The sequence below is a fragment of the Vipera ursinii genome, assembly GCF_947247035.1.
Source record: "Vipera ursinii genome assembly, chromosome: Z".
Taxonomy (NCBI): Eukaryota; Metazoa; Chordata; class Lepidosauria; order Squamata; family Viperidae; genus Vipera; species Vipera ursinii.
The window spans coordinates 94932032-94949327 of record NC_139517.1 but is presented as its reverse complement, the minus strand read 5'-3'; the positions used below and the strand labels follow the sequence as shown (position 1 = coordinate 94949327).

Sequence of the window (17296 nt, the reverse complement as noted above, 5' to 3'; positions counted from 1 at the left end):
ACAAACCTCTCTCTACAGAAACAGTCCCTGGTGCCCAAAAGATTGGAGGCCGCTGATCTACATGATTATTTACATGAATAATTGGAATGCAATTAGAATGCAAAAAATTGAAGAAATGGAAGAAGAATCAGGAATCACAAGAACCTTTAGATTAAGAAACATAATTATTCAGGGAATTAATAAAGCTTTCAGAAGATAATTATTTGATAACAAAACCTACCTAAAGCAAGATAAACACAAACTTGGCACATGGGCAACTTTGGATAAACATCAGAATCAAATAGGCTAAATAATAATCAAATATGGAGAAATATCTAACCATCTAGAACATATAGTTTCAAAGATCATAGAACTGAAAGGAGTCAGTCCATGAAAGCCAACTCCCTGTATAGAAACAGAAATCAAATAATTTGAAATAATTTGAAATAATTAAACAAATAATTATTCTGCTTAATCACATCCAATAAAGGGGAAACTTTCAGCTCTTCAATCAGTTCCAGTGCTGAACTACTCTTGCTGTAAGCAAGTTTATTTTATACAGGTAGTCCTTAATTTACAACCACACATTTAATGTTCAAAGTTACAACAACCTTGGAAAAAGTGATGTATGACCTATCCTTGTACTTACAACTGTCGCACCAACCCCAGGACCACATAATTGCTATTTAGGGACTTTGCAATTAGCTTGAATTCATTACCAGTTGCAGAATTCTGCAGTCAAGTGATCACAGCTTATAACCTTCTACTTGGTTTCCAATAAACAACCTCAATTGGGGAAGCTGTGGACTTGATAAATGACCACATGATTTGATTAATAAGAATGGTAAAAATAGAACTTCTATGTGTATGTGTATGTGTATGTGTGCATATCCTTGTTTTAGATTCTATGTTTTTTTAATTCCCACATGTTTTAATCAATGGTTATCTAATTATCCCCTTCATGATATTTGGGATTAAGAAGGTCTTGCTCTTAATTGACACAATGATTCTGTCTGTCTTGAAAGTTGTTCCTGGCATCACACTTCATTCCTTATATTAAAAACTGAACCATACCCAATAGCATAACTTCTAACAACTTGCTAAATGCTCATGAGCATTTGCAATATAAATGTTCATGAGCTAAATGCAATATGAAGATTATATATATATATATATATATATATATATATATATATATGAAAGAGGGGATAAGAGGCTCACTTGGATCTATACAGTATATAAGGATTTAGGTTATAAAAATATCCATATATAGTTTTGTGTTAATTTAATTCAGTTTAATTTTGTGCACCCATTAAAATAGAGCATACGTCAGGCATGTCAAACTCGTGACATCATGTGACGTCGTGTGACATATCGGAGCTTTTTCTCCATTGCCGGCAATGGGGTGAGCGCGGTTTCATCACAATGTGTCCGGCCCATGGGCCGGCAGTTTGACACCCCTGGTGTACATAAACAGAATGGTCATAAGCAACTTGAAATTTTGAAGCTTCATTTTAAAGAGTAGTAAAAACCCCAGTTTTTCCTTTGTGTCTTTATATAAAATAAAGGGGAGATTGCTTGGTATGAATTATACTATGCTTGATCAATGGCTCTATGTTTTCTATATATGCTATAATATAAAGTGTTATAATTAATATAATAAAAAAACATTTAATATTCACAGGGGGACTAGATTCTATATCTATATATGACAATTTAGGGTTGAATCTCATTACAGAGATTAATTAGTTAACTATTGCCAGTTTGTTGTGCTTTTATTAAACCTGCTTTGTGACTTTCACAGTTTATTGACTTATCATGGTTTATTTTACACACATTTAAGCTTTAACAGTATGTACTTTGAGTATCAGTTTCTTCTAACTCCTTGCCAATAAAACTTCCACAAACATATAAAGCCAAATTTGTAATATAAAGCTTTATGAACAGGATGTGTATCTGTAATAAACAAGCTAGTTTATCATTTCACCATGTGTGACCCCAGACAGTTAGGTAAACTGCCAGCAGGTGGTCAAGAACAATATGTAGTTTTTCCCCCCTAATCAAATGTTAGATGTCACAGAAAATACCAAGCAAGTGGTTGGAACGACAGGTCTTCATTTTATCACACTATTTTTCCACTAACCCAAGGTTAGGATTTTGCCTTCAGAGGTTCTGATAACAGTTTGTCAAAATTTAATGCTTAATTAATATAACCACACTACTGAAAGCCACACATTTAATGCTGGCAGCAATTATTAATACCTGGTGTGGTATTTGCCTGAGGAATTTGTCTGGATGATAGATTAAGTTACATTGTTAAATTCAGCTTCAAACATTATCTCATACAATTAATTAGACATAATTAGGCACTAAAATGTGAGAGTATTAGTAGTCAATCAAGAGCTAGTTAATCTTGTGGCCAGTGTTGATTCTCATAAGGTAAAAGTTAAAATGGACTATTTGCATTTTTATTTTCCAGTTTTTATGAATTCATGTATAATTATCTAAGTATCACTCCTGACTGAAACCTCATTAAAGGCCTGGTGCTTCATATCAAAATGTCAATAATCTACCTTAAATGGGAAAAATATCAAGTAATCTTGTACTTATTGAATTGTATTAACCTAATAAACTTAAATATGATCAGAGCTGCCTTTCAGAAAACGATTTCTTTTCATTATACCCAGTGCCAAACTTACTTCTGTTTTCTAAAAGAAAAAGTGCCCATTTTTCAAATATATATAATAAAATGAAAAATGTAAGTTCTAAGGGATGTACTGTAGATGAAAATAACCTCTGTAGATAGTTGTGTCAGCTTATTGTTTCTTAAATTAAATAAGAATCAGTATACTTAATATAATTGTACTTGCTTTGCTATTTAAACTGCTGAATTATAGACCAAAACATAATCCCTTCTTTTTGGATGAACTACATACATGGAATAACTCTTTTTGCCATACTTAAATAAGTCATGTAAATAAGTCATGTAAACTTGCCTCAACCTAAAATTTCACAAATTCATTTCAATTAAGCAACTTTTATATACTTAAATGCACAAAAGCAAATAATAATAATAATAATTATCATAGAATTATCATATACAACTGGAATTATCTCCATAAAAATATTTTTATATTAGATTTGTATAATATATTCAATGGCATCAATAATAATTATGACAAAAATACCCCATTCATGTGAACGTATATTACATACTAACTACAATAGTTTCCCAACACATGAAAATATACTAAGAATCTCTCAAGAAATTGGTATCAAACAATTGAGTTTAGTAATTAAGAAATGTAATTATATTTATTATAGTCTTAAAATAGTTGTATAGCATCTGGAATTAAAAAGAGTACAAGTATAATAATAATATCTTAAAGGTAAAGGTAAAGGTTCCCCCGCACATGCATGCTAGTCGTTTCCAACTCTAGGGGGCGGTGCTCATCTCTGTTTCAAAGCCTAAGAGCCAGTGCTTGTCTGAGGACGTCTCCGTGGTCATGTGGCTGGCATGACTGGATGCCAAAGGCGCACGGAACGCTGTTACCTTCCCACCGTAGTGGTCCCCATTTTTCTACTTGCATTTTTACGTGCTTTCGAACTGCTAGTTTGGCAGAAGCTGGGACGAGTAACAGGCGCTCACTCTGTTACAAGGCACTCGGGATTTGACCTGCCAAACTGCCAACCTTCTGATCGACAAGCTCAGCGTCCTAACCCACTGAGCCACCATGTCCCTGTCAATATATCTTACCTCACTTTATATATCTTACCTTACTTTATACATAGGCAAACTATAGTTAAATATGACATATAGCAGGTCTTTTCAACCAGTGGTACAGGTACCACCTGTGGTACATAGGCACCTGGCAGGTGTTATGTGACCATCCTAGAAAAGTGGTAGCAGGGGAGGGGAATGAGGTAAACTGGTGGCAGCACCGCACAAGCCTGAGTGAGAGATGGCTGGAGATGCAGGGCTGTCAGGGCTCAGCAGAAGCACCAGGATCGGTGCTTCTTTGGGGCTGTCAGGGCTCAGCGGAAGTGCCAGGATCAGTGCTAGGCTCCAGCTGGAGCTCAGGACTGATCCTGGCACTTCTGAGCCCAGAAGAAGTGCCGATCAGCTGAAATGTTGCAGCATCCCCAGGGTCTTGTGATTTACAATCAGATGCTTGGCAACTGATTCATATTTATGATGGTCACAGTGTCCCAGGGTCATGTGAAGTGACCGAAACCTGCTGCAACCACCCAGCAGATGGGGGAATAAAAACCAAACACCTCCCACCCCACCCACTGCCAATCCTCAACAGAAATGCTCACAACAATGAAAACCTCAGACAGGAGGAAGAGCGCCGCCGGGCAGGTGTCTTGCTCGGCTGTGGCTTGGGGGGCACTTTTTTCAGTGCCATTATAACTTTGAACAGTCACTAAGTGAACTGTTGTAAGCCGAGGACTACCTGTACTTCATCACTTTTTTCCTCTTTTTTTGTCATTATGTTTTTGATACCTTGCTAGGCGACTGGTGATACTCGGATGTTGCCATATTCTAAAAGTGGTACAATGTGTGAAAAGGTTGAAAAGCCCTGACATATAGGACAGAAATCCTGTGCTAAAGGTAGCACAGATAACCTTAACTTCCCTTTTGCCCCTTATTTAAGTAAACAGTATGTTTCACAGTTTACAGATTATTATTAATATACAGCATAATTACAGCAGGATTTTATTAGGGTAGGATTTATGAATACTATGACGAATTGCTGATCATTACTTAGTAAATTACAAATCTCTTACACAGAAAATAATATTATAACTATTGAGTAACACATATGTAGATAAGTTAATTACACAACACATAGCTGACAGTCTCATTTATCCTACTACATTATATATTTCTGAATCTCTAATTCTTTCTTGTTTTTCCAGTATTTATTTTTCCTTTTGGTTATGAATATGTATAATGACAGTAAGGCCACTCTATAATGTTATTTTAATGAAATGTGCCTTTGATCTTATGATCTGTACAAAACATAAACTCCTAAGATAAAGAACATCTCTTTCCAATCACTTTTTTCATCCAGTAAACAAAGGAAATGTTTGGGGACAACGGTACCATAGCAACATCTATCATTCACTCTTGTCCATAACCCTGTGTTCTGCCATAGTGTATGGAAAATATACAAAGATACTTTTTGTTGAGTGCTTATTTCATGTCAATTGTCCAATTGTCTATGTTTCATTATACAAAGCAATAAACTACATCACAACCATGCACTATAGGGAAAATCTTTATGGAGTACAGAAGCATTTCAAACGTGTGGAAAAGATGAGGTACATTCATTAACCATTTGCAGTTTTGCAGCAAGGCTTTGGTCCAGCACAGTTTTAAACTATCAAAGGGGGGGAAAATCTCATTCTTACAAATGAATGCTGCATAAAGCAATGAGTTCGCAGGATTAAATGGGCAAATAGTAGTTATCCGTTCCCTTGACAATGATGATTTTAAACAGCTACGTTTACCAGGTTACCATAGCAAAATAAGAATATTATAAGCTTGCCCTGGAGATCTGACTTTGTTTCATTAGTCTAAATGAGGTGCTGACATTCATGAACATAGCAAACATAAGTTGACCAGACTTTCTAGAGTAAAACCCATGACAAATTAATTCATATAGATGCGCATTTTATAATATTTGCCAAATACCCTGGAAAATAATACAGTAACACAACCCTCCACCCATAAGATTGAAAGTTAATGTTTGTAAGTACCTTCTAATGAAACAGCTTTCAGGAATTCCAAATCGTTTATATTCCCTGTTTATGTAAAAGGATGTCCAGATCAAACCAAGTTCATGAATGAAAAACAAGGAATTGAACTTTCTAGTTCTCAGTGGGAAAATGAAGTAAATTTTCTCTTCTATTACTATCTTTTATTCCAGGAAATATCTCTAAACGTCATGAAAAAAAAAATCCATGCATTCAATTTCAAGGAAATTTGAAGTCCTCATTTAGCAACCCCATTTGGGACTGGCAATTCAGTCACTAAATGAAGCAGTGGCTAAGTGAAACTGTGACTGGACTTATAATTTTACTTCAGCTTTACTTTACAGATGTACAAAGATCACAAATGCAAAATTGGTTGCATAGATACTTTTTTCATCCCTATTGTTAACTGCAAACAGGCATTAAATCAGACAGTCACTAAACAAGAACAATCTGTACCTGATTTTTTAAAATAACTTTCTTTCCATGCCAGTTTTACCTCAAGTCCTTGACTTAGGCAGACCTTCCCAAACTTTTTCCTTAATCTAAAACTATTTATCAGAAAGCCCTTTTAACCAAAGCTAAAGCACTTTAGTCAATTAAAATATACCTGTTGTGATTGGGTAATGGTTTGTGTTTTGCTACCCAACCAAAAAAAAAAAAACATTTACCCAATTTGGGGTAATTTACACAGGTCTGTGAAGCACTGAGTTAGGATAGTATTAATATTCTATATATTGCTGTCATATAGTGATGGTTTGGAATTTTGCAGCTGAACTGTAGCCAATCCATGCTCAAGTCAAGTCCCAATGTAGGTGGAAAGGGACAAACATGGAAATTACTAGCTTCCCATCTCCACACTGCTTGTGTAAGGGGAAGGATACTTCAACTGCTCACATTTTTCCTATCAGGAAAGGCTCCTGAAAACCCAAGCATCCAGGACTCAGCCAAAAAACTAGACAGTCTCAACAACCTAGGCAGGCTGAAGTGGACATGGAGATTTTCGGAGATAAAACCTGCAGATATCCTCAGTTCTGTGCTTCTACTACTATGCAGCAGCAGCAGCATAATTTAAATTAGAACAAGAGAAAGCAGAGTCAGGAAACAAAGTTTGCAACACTATCATTCCCAAAGGTTATGATCGTAAAAATACCCATTTGTGAAACCAGGGAAAATCTAGCTCATTCTTTGGAAGCGGAATTCTGATTTCCAACAGGAACAATGGGTGATTTAAGCCTCTACAATGTAACAAATTTTGTCCCTCAAAATGTACTTCTGATTTAGAGAAATTGCCTGGCTCATTTTCTATGATACTGTATATGTTAAGGTCTGTTGGCTTAATTCTTATACTTATCATTTTTGTAAGATAGTAATTGAAATATAAATTCATATTTTAACATTCTAATTAAGCTATACAGAACAGTACATCACATAACGATATGACTGCAATATACAGAATAAAAATGTGTGTACAAAAATAATTCTTAAAATGACAACAGATTACAACAATATAACCAAAATGAAACACTATATAACTCATGAAGATATAACAATCTACTGATACTCAAATCTAGCTGAACAAATAGGGACATGAGCCTCCATTTACAGCCATTTGTAGTGTCATGTGGTAATAAGACCATGATTTACTACTTGTTTCTGACAAAACATGTCCTTTGCAGACAATACATTCGCTTAATGACCAGTGTTTAATTAACAGCTGCGGTGTTCACTTAACTTCAGTGATTCACTTAATTGACACCAGAAAAATAGTCATAAAATTAGGCATGGTAACATGATGACTCAATTAATGAATGTCACAACTTACAACAGTCAGTCTGGACTTAGTTATGGTAGTACGTCAAGGACTATCTATATATATTTTCAACCCACCTACCCCACAGGGGTGTTGCTATAGGAAAAATGAGGCAAGAATGCTAAGTACATTTGCTGTAAAATATATATTTTACAAAGAAAAAATCAGAATAAAAATAACATCAAGAACAACAGTTTTGAATGTCTTCTGATAGCTAAACAAAATATAAATATTTTGCATATTAGAAGAGTAGCTGGTACAGTAAAACAATTCATCTTACTTCTCTTATTTTTAATGTTTCTTCTGGATATCATTTTGATTTACTGTCATGTAAAAGCTGCCATCAGTTACAAGGCTATACTGTCATTTTATTCTTAAAACATGTATGTGTCACTTGTATTGCACATGAATGTAAAAATAAAATCTTTATCTAGTACAAAATTAATGTGACATCCAGGTTTCAGGTAGTTCATATTCTTATTTTATTCTGGAAGAATATATTAAATATAAGGAATTAAATATACTGACAGAAGTTTAAAATAGCTGCAGTGAAGAGAGAAGGCTTTTAACTATTATTGTTATGAGAATTAAGCAGGATTGGAAGTTTTTTAGCCTACTAGCAGGAGAAGATCTCAGTGAATGGCTGGAATTGAAAGCTATTAAATCAGAACAATGAAAATTCTTATCTGATTACATATATTTAGATGGCAATATATTATATGTTCTAAAATTATGATTACCTTTGTTATACATAGTTTTCTGCTACATTGCAGTATAAACGTGACAGTGAACACAAGCTGGTTTCTGTTCCAAGGCAGTAGTAATATAAATGAGAATTTTTGTCCACATGAATCTCAGTGAGTTCTAAGAAGTTTCTAAAATGTCCCAGAGAATATTTATTGATCATTCTGATTTTTCTTGTTGTATTATTTATATTGTTATTTTTATTTACTTTTATTTACTTACATTTATTCCATGTTAGTATTGTCTATTCTGTCTATTGTCTATTCTATCTGTCTATTTGACAGATAGATAGATAGATAGATAATAGATGGGAGAGAGAGAGAGAGAGAGAGAGAGAGAGAGAGAGAGAGAGAGAGAGAGAGAGAGAGAGAGAGAGAGAGAGAGAGAGAGAGAGAGAGAGAGAGAGAGAGAGAATTTCAGCGGATTTGGAACTTCTTTCATGCCAATGGACAAGAAATTGCTTCTCCTATCATTAAAAAATTGATAAACCGAGGAAAATTGTGCTTTTCTATTCAGAGGATGAATACCTCGGATAAATACCTCAGATTATTAAATACTGAAAACAGGAAGGCAAACATTTTCTGTACTGTAGAAAATTGTATATTCATAATAATAAAGGCATGATACAAATAAACAAAATATACAATCAATATACTAGGTGGATCTCCTGACTGGACTGTAATTCAACAGGTACTAGAGATTTCTGAATGACTGTAATTAGCTCAAGTACATTCTAAATGGCCAATAATTTGTAATAAATTATTTATATATATTTAAAAAATGGCCTTCTTATTCCTAGTCGTATACAAAGCCTTATGGTAGAAAAAAAATCAGATGTCCATGATTTTATACTCGGAGTATTCTTGGTTTCATCTTAAATTCTTTGACAGCAATGTCCCAGAGTTTCATACAAGAGTCTTTTCCGTCCCTACTAGAGGTTATTAGAATTGGAGCTGTAATATTTTGCATAGAAAGCATGCACTAATCATGTATGCATGCATGCATACATACATTTTTTCTATGTCACCAGGAAAGTCAACAACTGGTATAGAAAAGGAACAGACTAATATATGTCATCAATTACCTGTCCATTAAGGGTATATTTAAGAAATGCACTTCAACAACATTCCTCTGAAAATCTGAATATTTACTAACATGACAGTTAAGAGGTGTTAATGAATGATTCATCCTTGATATTTGTATAGGCACCACTAATTTAGTGCTACAGCTCTTCATACAACCCATTACAAACAGTGTGATTATATTGCCCATGCAAGAACAGGTGGAAGAGCTTGAGAAAATAATTTTACTTTGACTATGTAAATACATTTATGCAAATTGTCATCTACATATTCTTTTTGCTAAGAAAAATGAATTATTTGTATTCAGACATCCCTCATTCTGAATATCAACTCAAAATAGTTATTTTGAATAGAAAAACCAAATTGTATGGGAATAGAAATAAATCTTACCACTCCAATTGAAAAGTAATTATTGATGATACTGTAAGGCACGGGATCTCCTTTTTCATCTTTATCATTAGGTATGACTTCAAATTTCCACCTGTCCAGTAAGATTTCAGTACTGTTCTCAATATCTTTTAAAATCTCGAGAAGATTCTCCCCTTCATACATATCCTTTGGAAAAAGAAATGAAGCACAGTAATTCGAAATGGCAGATTTAGGAGCCAGGACACTGTCTCACCATTAATACATGAAAGATGCATTTAAACTAGGCCAAGCCATTCACATCTATCTGTACCCCCTGGTTCTGCTTTGATGACTTGCCACCATTTCAGCAGTGTGGGCACAGACACTAGAACTGAAAGTACAGATTCAGCATTTTGTCCCTAATTAGGTAGTTCCACCATAATGAGTTGGGAATCAGCTATTACAGTGCAAAACATAAAGCAAAACAACTAGCCCACCACAAATTTTATTAATAATTACTTGGCTCTGTTTATTACTAAATAATTGCAAAATAATCATCTGCTATCTTAATTGCCCAATGCACAGTAGATTTTTAGATTTAGATTTTATTAGATTTATATACTGCCCTTTCCCAAAGGACTCAAGGCGGTTTACAGTAGCACTAAGTGGATGAAGAAATAGTAGCAGTACTGAAGCAAGGATATAAAAGCAAAGTGCATTAGTAGCATTATGTTAAGGAATATTCAACTATTAGTCAAAGGTAAGATTTCACAGGAAAAAAGAGGAACTTTGCTTCAATGGATATCAATATCTGTATATCAATAACATGATTTGGACAACTCTGTCACTGCTCATGGGTCTTACCTATCAGAACATTCATACTCAATACAGAAAGAAAGGCCCAATCATGGAATATTATACCTGGATTAATATAATTGTTAGGCATATGGTGATAGCCTACAATGTTGGGTTGAAAATATATTAACCATGATGTTATGTCTTTAAGATGTTAATTGGCCAATGGGTGTGTAAGTGTTCTCATGGCCATAAGAGGGAGCTAGTAACATAGCTTCTTTCTCTCTCTGAATTCACTGCTCTCTACTATTACTGTTTTTGCTCTGCTGTTGGTTTACTACTGTTGTAAACCTGAACTGTGTATTGACCTCTGGACCGGCAAGAAGACTTTGTATTTTGTATTGCTACTTGGACTGTTTATTTTTGACTGTGCATTTTTGTTTTTACACCAACTTAAAGTAAACTACTTTTTGCTTTTACAACTCAGTGTACTCTTGTGTTTACTGTGTGACTCTTACTGCTCTCAGTACCCTTCCTTGTCTGTGCAACTCTTTGGTAGCACAAGGAGATCTCTGCACAACAAATTCCTTAACAATAATGATATCAACCATTTCATTAAGTTAATTTTAGAACACATTTCCTGGTGCGCCAGTTGCGGCCCTATCTAAGCCTGGTGTGCCAGTTGCGGCCCTATCTAAGCCGGGATGATCTATGCACAGTCACTCACGCGCTCGTGACCTCTCGACTAGACTACTGCAACGCTCTCTACATGGGACTGCCCTTGAGGACCACCCGGAAGCTCCAACTGGCACAGAATGCAGCCGCGAGAGTTGTGTTGGGAGTTTCCCGATACTCCCATGTTACACCTCTGCTCCGTGAGCTGCATTGGTTGCCAGTTGTCTTCCGGGTGAGATTCAAGGTACTAGTCATGGTGTTTAAAGCCCTACATGGCAGGGGTCCGGAGTACCTCAGGGAACACCTGCTGCCGGCGTCAACTTCCCTCCGCCCTGTGCGTTCCCACAGAGAGGGCCTCCTCAGGGTGCCACCGGTCAGAGAATGTAGATTGGTGGCCCCCAGGGGGAGGTCTTTCTCTGTGGGCGCCCCGGAGCTATGGAACCAGTTACCGGTTGAGCTCCGGACGGCGCCCGATCTTCGCTCCTTTCGCCGCGATCTGAAAACATACCTGTTCGAACAAGCCGGCCTGGCCTGAGGGGGGATTGGTGGGGTTTTACTATCATTTTATTGGGGTTTTATTAATGTATTTATTGTTGGGCATGTATTTAATTACTTTTTAATTTTTGTAGCTTTGTGTTTTATTCTTGCCCTGTACACCGCCCTGAGTCCTTCGGGAGAAGGGCGGTATAGAAATATTAATAATAAAAAAATAAAAAATAATAACATTTAGGCATCCATAAATATTTTCATGAATCTAAATAAACTATTTGAATTTAGAAATACAACTTTTCTGGATGAGTCAATTACTCATCACTGGGATCCGTTGTGTTCGCACATGATCATCCTTCCAGTTTGCAAACTGACCAATATTTATGTGTCTGTGAGCTGTATCTGTATATGATTTTTCAACATGCCACATAGCCAGCTTTCCCAATCTTTGGGAATACTCTTCTGGGACTGATATATATATATATATATATAGTTCCACCGGGACCTGAAGACCTGAAGACCTGGCTCTTTGAGCTTTCCAGCCAGGACTGAGGATTTTTTTTAACTTATTGTAATTGGGTTTTTAATCAGAGATATAGGGGTTTTAGATTTTAATCAAGGAAAATTTAATCTATTTTAATTGCTATTAATTTTTGTATTGTAATGTTGTTTTAATTGCCTTGAAAACCACCCTGGGTCCTACGGGAAAAGGGCGGTATATAAGTTTAATAAATAATAAATAATAATAATATTCTACTGGGCCTTATTCTTCACACACAATCTATTTGCAGGAAACTATTTGTATGTTCATGGGACGCGGTGGCTCAGTGGGTTAGGACGCTGAGCTTGTCGATCAGAAGGTCGGCAGTTTGGCGGGTCGAATCCCGAGTGCCACGTAACAGAGTGAGTGCCTGTTACTCGTCCCAGCTTCTGCCAACTTAGCAGTTCGAAAGCATGTAAAAATGCAAGTAGAAAAATAGGGACTACTACGGTGGGAAGGTAACAGCGTTCCGTGCACCTTTGGCGTCTAGTCATGCTGGCCACATGACCACGGAGACGTCCTCGGACAAGCAATGGCTCTTCGGCTTTGAAACGGAGATGAGCACCGGCCCCTAGACTCGGAAACGACTAGCACGCATGTGCGGGGGAAACTTTACCTTTACTTTTATATTTGTATGTTCAGCAACAATTTTTTTGTAGTACTCTTTGCATTAGTATTTAAAGCACTTGGTGGAAATAACAGAAAAGAAGACAGGGAAGAAGCAGGACATTTCTTTTGAATGTTTTCCAAAGCTAGCAATTGTTCTTTCAGTAACGAGGGAGAAATTTCCTAAATCTTTACCAAGGAAGCATTCTGTTTTGTTGAGATTTTTATTTCAAATATAAGAATAGTCCTCTACCTTTAAGCAGGCTTCAGTTACATGATGCCATGAAAACACACAGCATCCATCACACCATTATTGGGCATTATCCTGACAGTCTCTATCATGTTACTGATTTTTTATTGCATTTAACAATATAGTTTCAATTGTATGTATGTACACAGTGGTGTTTTTGTTGAATAGTGGAGGGGAAAAGACATACTGAATTTATTGTTTCCTAATATAAGATGCTAAATTAGATGAAGTAGCCGAAGGACCACTCGGGACGACAGGCTAGTTAACTTAAAGATTTATTTAGAGCAAGACAAAACAGAATAACTCGCCCGGCTTTTATAGCCGGCAGCTGTCAGTGAGGGCCAATCAGGAATGTCCATTTTGGCGCCGCGTCTATCCGGACCAATCCGCGTCGTCTGTTCTTGACAGTTCAGGCTTCCGCATGGCTCGGTGTTTTGACAGCCGCGAGCTGTCAGTGGTTGCGCCTGCGCTGTGCGGGGAACTTTGACAGCTGTCAAAGTTCCCGCGTGTTCTCCTGTCAGATTTGGTTTACCTCATGTATATGGTTTAACAAGTGATTACATATAAGCTTTAACTGTTTACAGATATAATACACCCCTTACCCCTCCCCTGGAGCGTCCCCTCCCTCTCGGTCGTTGGAACCTGCCCACTGGTAGTCCTTTAGGTAGGCGGGGGCCCTTCGGTTCCTGACGGAACGACGTGGAAGTGGGGCGATGTCTGGGTCTGCCGGTGGTGCGTCTCTTTGCTCTTCTTCCTCTTGGTTTGGCAGCGGTAGTATTTCTGGAGGGGGTTGCAGGTTGAGTTCCGTCGGATGGGGTTCTGGGGTGTGTGGTGGTTGTCTGGGTCTGAGTTGGTCGATGTGGCGGCGTAGGTTGCCGTGAGTTTGTGTGGATATTAGATAAGAAATGGGTCCTGTCTGTTTTAGCACTGTTCCTTGGACCCATTTGTTTTTATCTGAGTATGATCGTGCCCATATCATTTGCCCTGGTTTGAGTGTGCGGTTGGGGGGGATTTGTTCGTTTTCTTCCGGGTATGTGTCAGGATGCAGTCTGTCAAGCCGCGTTATTAGCCTCCTCCCCCATCTTAGTTCTGCTGGTGATTTGCCCGTTGTTGTGCATGGAGTTGCGTGTTGTGACATTAGGAATTGGCTGAGTCGTCGTTGCCAGTTCCCTTTGATGAATTTTTTCAAAGCTTCTTTTGTGGAGCGTACCATAATTTCGGCCATCCCGTTTGTCGATGGGTGGAAGGGCGCAGACGTGACCAGCCTAATACAATTCTTCATAGCGAATATCTGAAATTCACGAGAGGTGAATTGAGGGCCATTGTCTGAAACTATGGTGTCTGGGAGGCCGTGTGTGGTGAATATTTTCCTTAGGGCTTGTATAGTGGCTGCTGACGTCGTTTTCCTAAGGGGAGTGACTTCTAACCATTTAGAATAACTGTCCACTACAATTAGGAAACTCTGTCCCTGGATAGGTCCTGCAAAGTCTAAATGTATGCGTGACCATGGGTTTTTTGTCGTTTCCCATTTGTGGATTGGTGCCTGGGGGGGTTCGTTCCGGGTTGCTTGACAGGTATAGCACCCTCCCACATATTTTTCTATTTCCTTATCTATGCCAGGCCACCAAACATAACTTCTGGCCATAGCTTTCATTTTGACAATGCCAGGGTGTCCTTCGTGTAAGATGTCTAACGTTTGATTTGTGTCTTTGTTTGGTATTATGACTCGATTTCCCCATAGCAGGCATCCCCTATGTGAAGATATTTCATTTTTTCTGTTGAAGTATGGCTGGAATTGGGGGTGTGGGTTTTTCGCTGGCCACCCTGTTGTGGCCCACCTGAGAATTCTGCTAAGTATTTTGTCCCTAGCTGAGTTGTTTGCTATAATCTTAGCAGAGAGGGGACAGTCTGGAAGTTGCGAAATTGCTAGGATCATTCCAGCTGGGGCTGGGTCTGGGTCCTTGCTTGGAATTGGCAGTATGCTGAGGCAGTCTGCGTGTCCTAATTCCTTCCCTGGTTTATGGATTAACTGATAAGAATAGGCAGATAAGAATGTGGACCACCGTAGTATTCTCGGTGAGAGAATCTGTGGTGTTATTTTATTCCAAGTGAATATCCCTAATAGGGGTTTGTGATCTGTGTATATAGTGAAGGGTCTCCCATAAAGGTAGTCATGAAATTTTTTAACCCCTGCGACTATTGCTAGGGATTCTCTGTCTATTTGTGCGTAATTTCTTTCTGCTTTTGACAGAGTGCGTGAATAAAAGGCTATGGGTCTTTGAGTGCCATCCTTGTATAAATGACTTAATACTGCCCCAATTCCATAGGGAGATGCATCGCAAGCGATGCATATTGGTGTATCTTCTCGGAAAAGGGTGATTGTTGAACTATTGCAAATAATCTTTTTTAGTGATTGGAAGCTATTTTCCTGAATTTTGGTCCAGGACCAGGCAGTTCCCTTATCCAGGAGTCTATGCAGAGGCTCTGCGATAGTGGCTTTGTGGGGAATGAAGGCATGATAAAAATTTAATAAGCCTAAAAAGGCTTGTAGTTCTTGTTTATTCCTTGGGCTTGGTGCTGTTTGAATAGCCCTTAGTTTGTCTGTGGTGGGGTGGATACCTTGGCCGTCTATTTTGTACCCTAGGAACTCTGTGGAAGTGACTCCGATGGAGCACTTTTCCCGCTTAAGCTTGAGGCCGGCTTCTCTGAGCCGGCTCAGCACAGCTGACAGTCTGTCAGCTAAATTTTCTTCATTTTCTCCGGCGATGAGAACATCGTCGAAGTAGGGGCAGACCCCAGGTATTCCTTTCAGGGTTTTCTCCATGATACCCTGGAAGATACCCGGGGCTGCTGATATGCCGAATTGTAGCCTTTTTACTTTAAAGGCACCGCGGTGGGTGACAATTGTCTGGGCTTCCGTGGTGTCATTTGTGACAGGCAGTTGCAAATACGCCTGCGTGAGATCAAGCTTAGCAAAAATGGCGCCGGAGCGGATGGAAGCAAAAACGTCCCTTACCGCTGGCACCGGGTAAGCATGGGGGCTGAGAGCTAGGTTGAGGGTCGCCTTATAGTCCGCGCATAATCTTATCTCCCCGTTAGGTTTAACCGGGGTGACTATTGGGGTCTCCCAGCTTCCCCCCTCCGTAGGTTCAAGCACCCCGAGCCCTACGAGGCGCTCTAGTTCCCTTTCAATTTTTTCTTTAAGGGCAAAGGGCACTCTCCTAGCTCTTATCTTTATGGGTTGGATTGCTGGGTTTAATTGTAAAGAGATGGGGGGACCCGTGTATTTTCCTAAAGTGCCATCGAAGACGTCTGCATACTTATTGCAAATGGCTTCGAGGCTGGGTGATTGTACAGTATTTACCCCCGTTATGGCGATCCCTAACGGCCCGAACCAGTTCAGCCCTATCAGGTTGGTGCGATTTCCCGGCGTTACCAGCACTTCTAGGGAACCCCTGAAAGACTTGTACTCTACTTCCACCTTAGCCCTCCCTTCCAGAGGAATAGGGGTTTTCTGGAAGTCTGCTAGGTGGACCTGGGTTTGTCTCAGAGGAATTCTTTCCTTGCCTTGTTGACAGATCTCCTGATATGTTTTTAACGAAATTAAGGAGACTGCTGACCCTGAATCCACTTCCATGAGGCAGGGCACCCCCTGAATTTTTACCCTGATCCTAACCTTAGAGCTTAGGCTGTTTACCCTGTCAATTGTTTCTACCAGGGCCCCTGGCATTTTTCCTCTGTTGGCCTGGGTAGCTGGCCTACCTGGGGAGTTTGTCTCCAACTCATTGATGTTGTCACGGCCCTTGCTGCGGCACACCGGTTTGATGTGGCCGGTCTTCCCACAATTATGGCACTTAGCATTTCTGAACCGGCAGCTTGCTCGGGCATGGTTGCCCCTGCAGCTGGCGCAGGCGGCCCGTTGCTCGTAACGCGGTGGTGGTGGCTGAGGGGGGTTCCTAGACCTTCGGCGATCCGAAGTGTCGCTTCTCCTCGGTTGTCTGCGTTCTATTCGGCGCTGCAGGGCTTCTCCGTCGATGAAATCCACCGACTCTTCGCTGTCGCTGAGGGTTGCGCTCTCTTGGAAGACGGTCGCTGGGCTCTCTGGGGTCGTGGTAGTCGGCTTCTTCTTGTGGTTATACTCGTAGGCCATGATTTCTCTGGTCAACTCTGCCAGGCTCAGGTCGGTCTTGGATGTCAGCTTCTTCTGTAAGCGT

At 39.0% G+C, this 17296-nt stretch overlaps 1 protein-coding gene across 1 annotated transcript in view; it reads right to left on the bottom strand.

Annotated features, from left to right (window-relative positions):
• Nucleotides 1-17296, bottom strand: part of DGKB (diacylglycerol kinase beta) — a gene marked incomplete at both ends in the record, with an annotated part of 339119 nt that overhangs the window by 215804 nt on the left and 106019 nt on the right. The window contains 1 exon segment of the mRNA XM_083379029.1: nucleotides 9769-9929. Within this exon segment, the coding sequence (XP_083235155.1) occupies nucleotides 9769-9929 (161 nt within the window).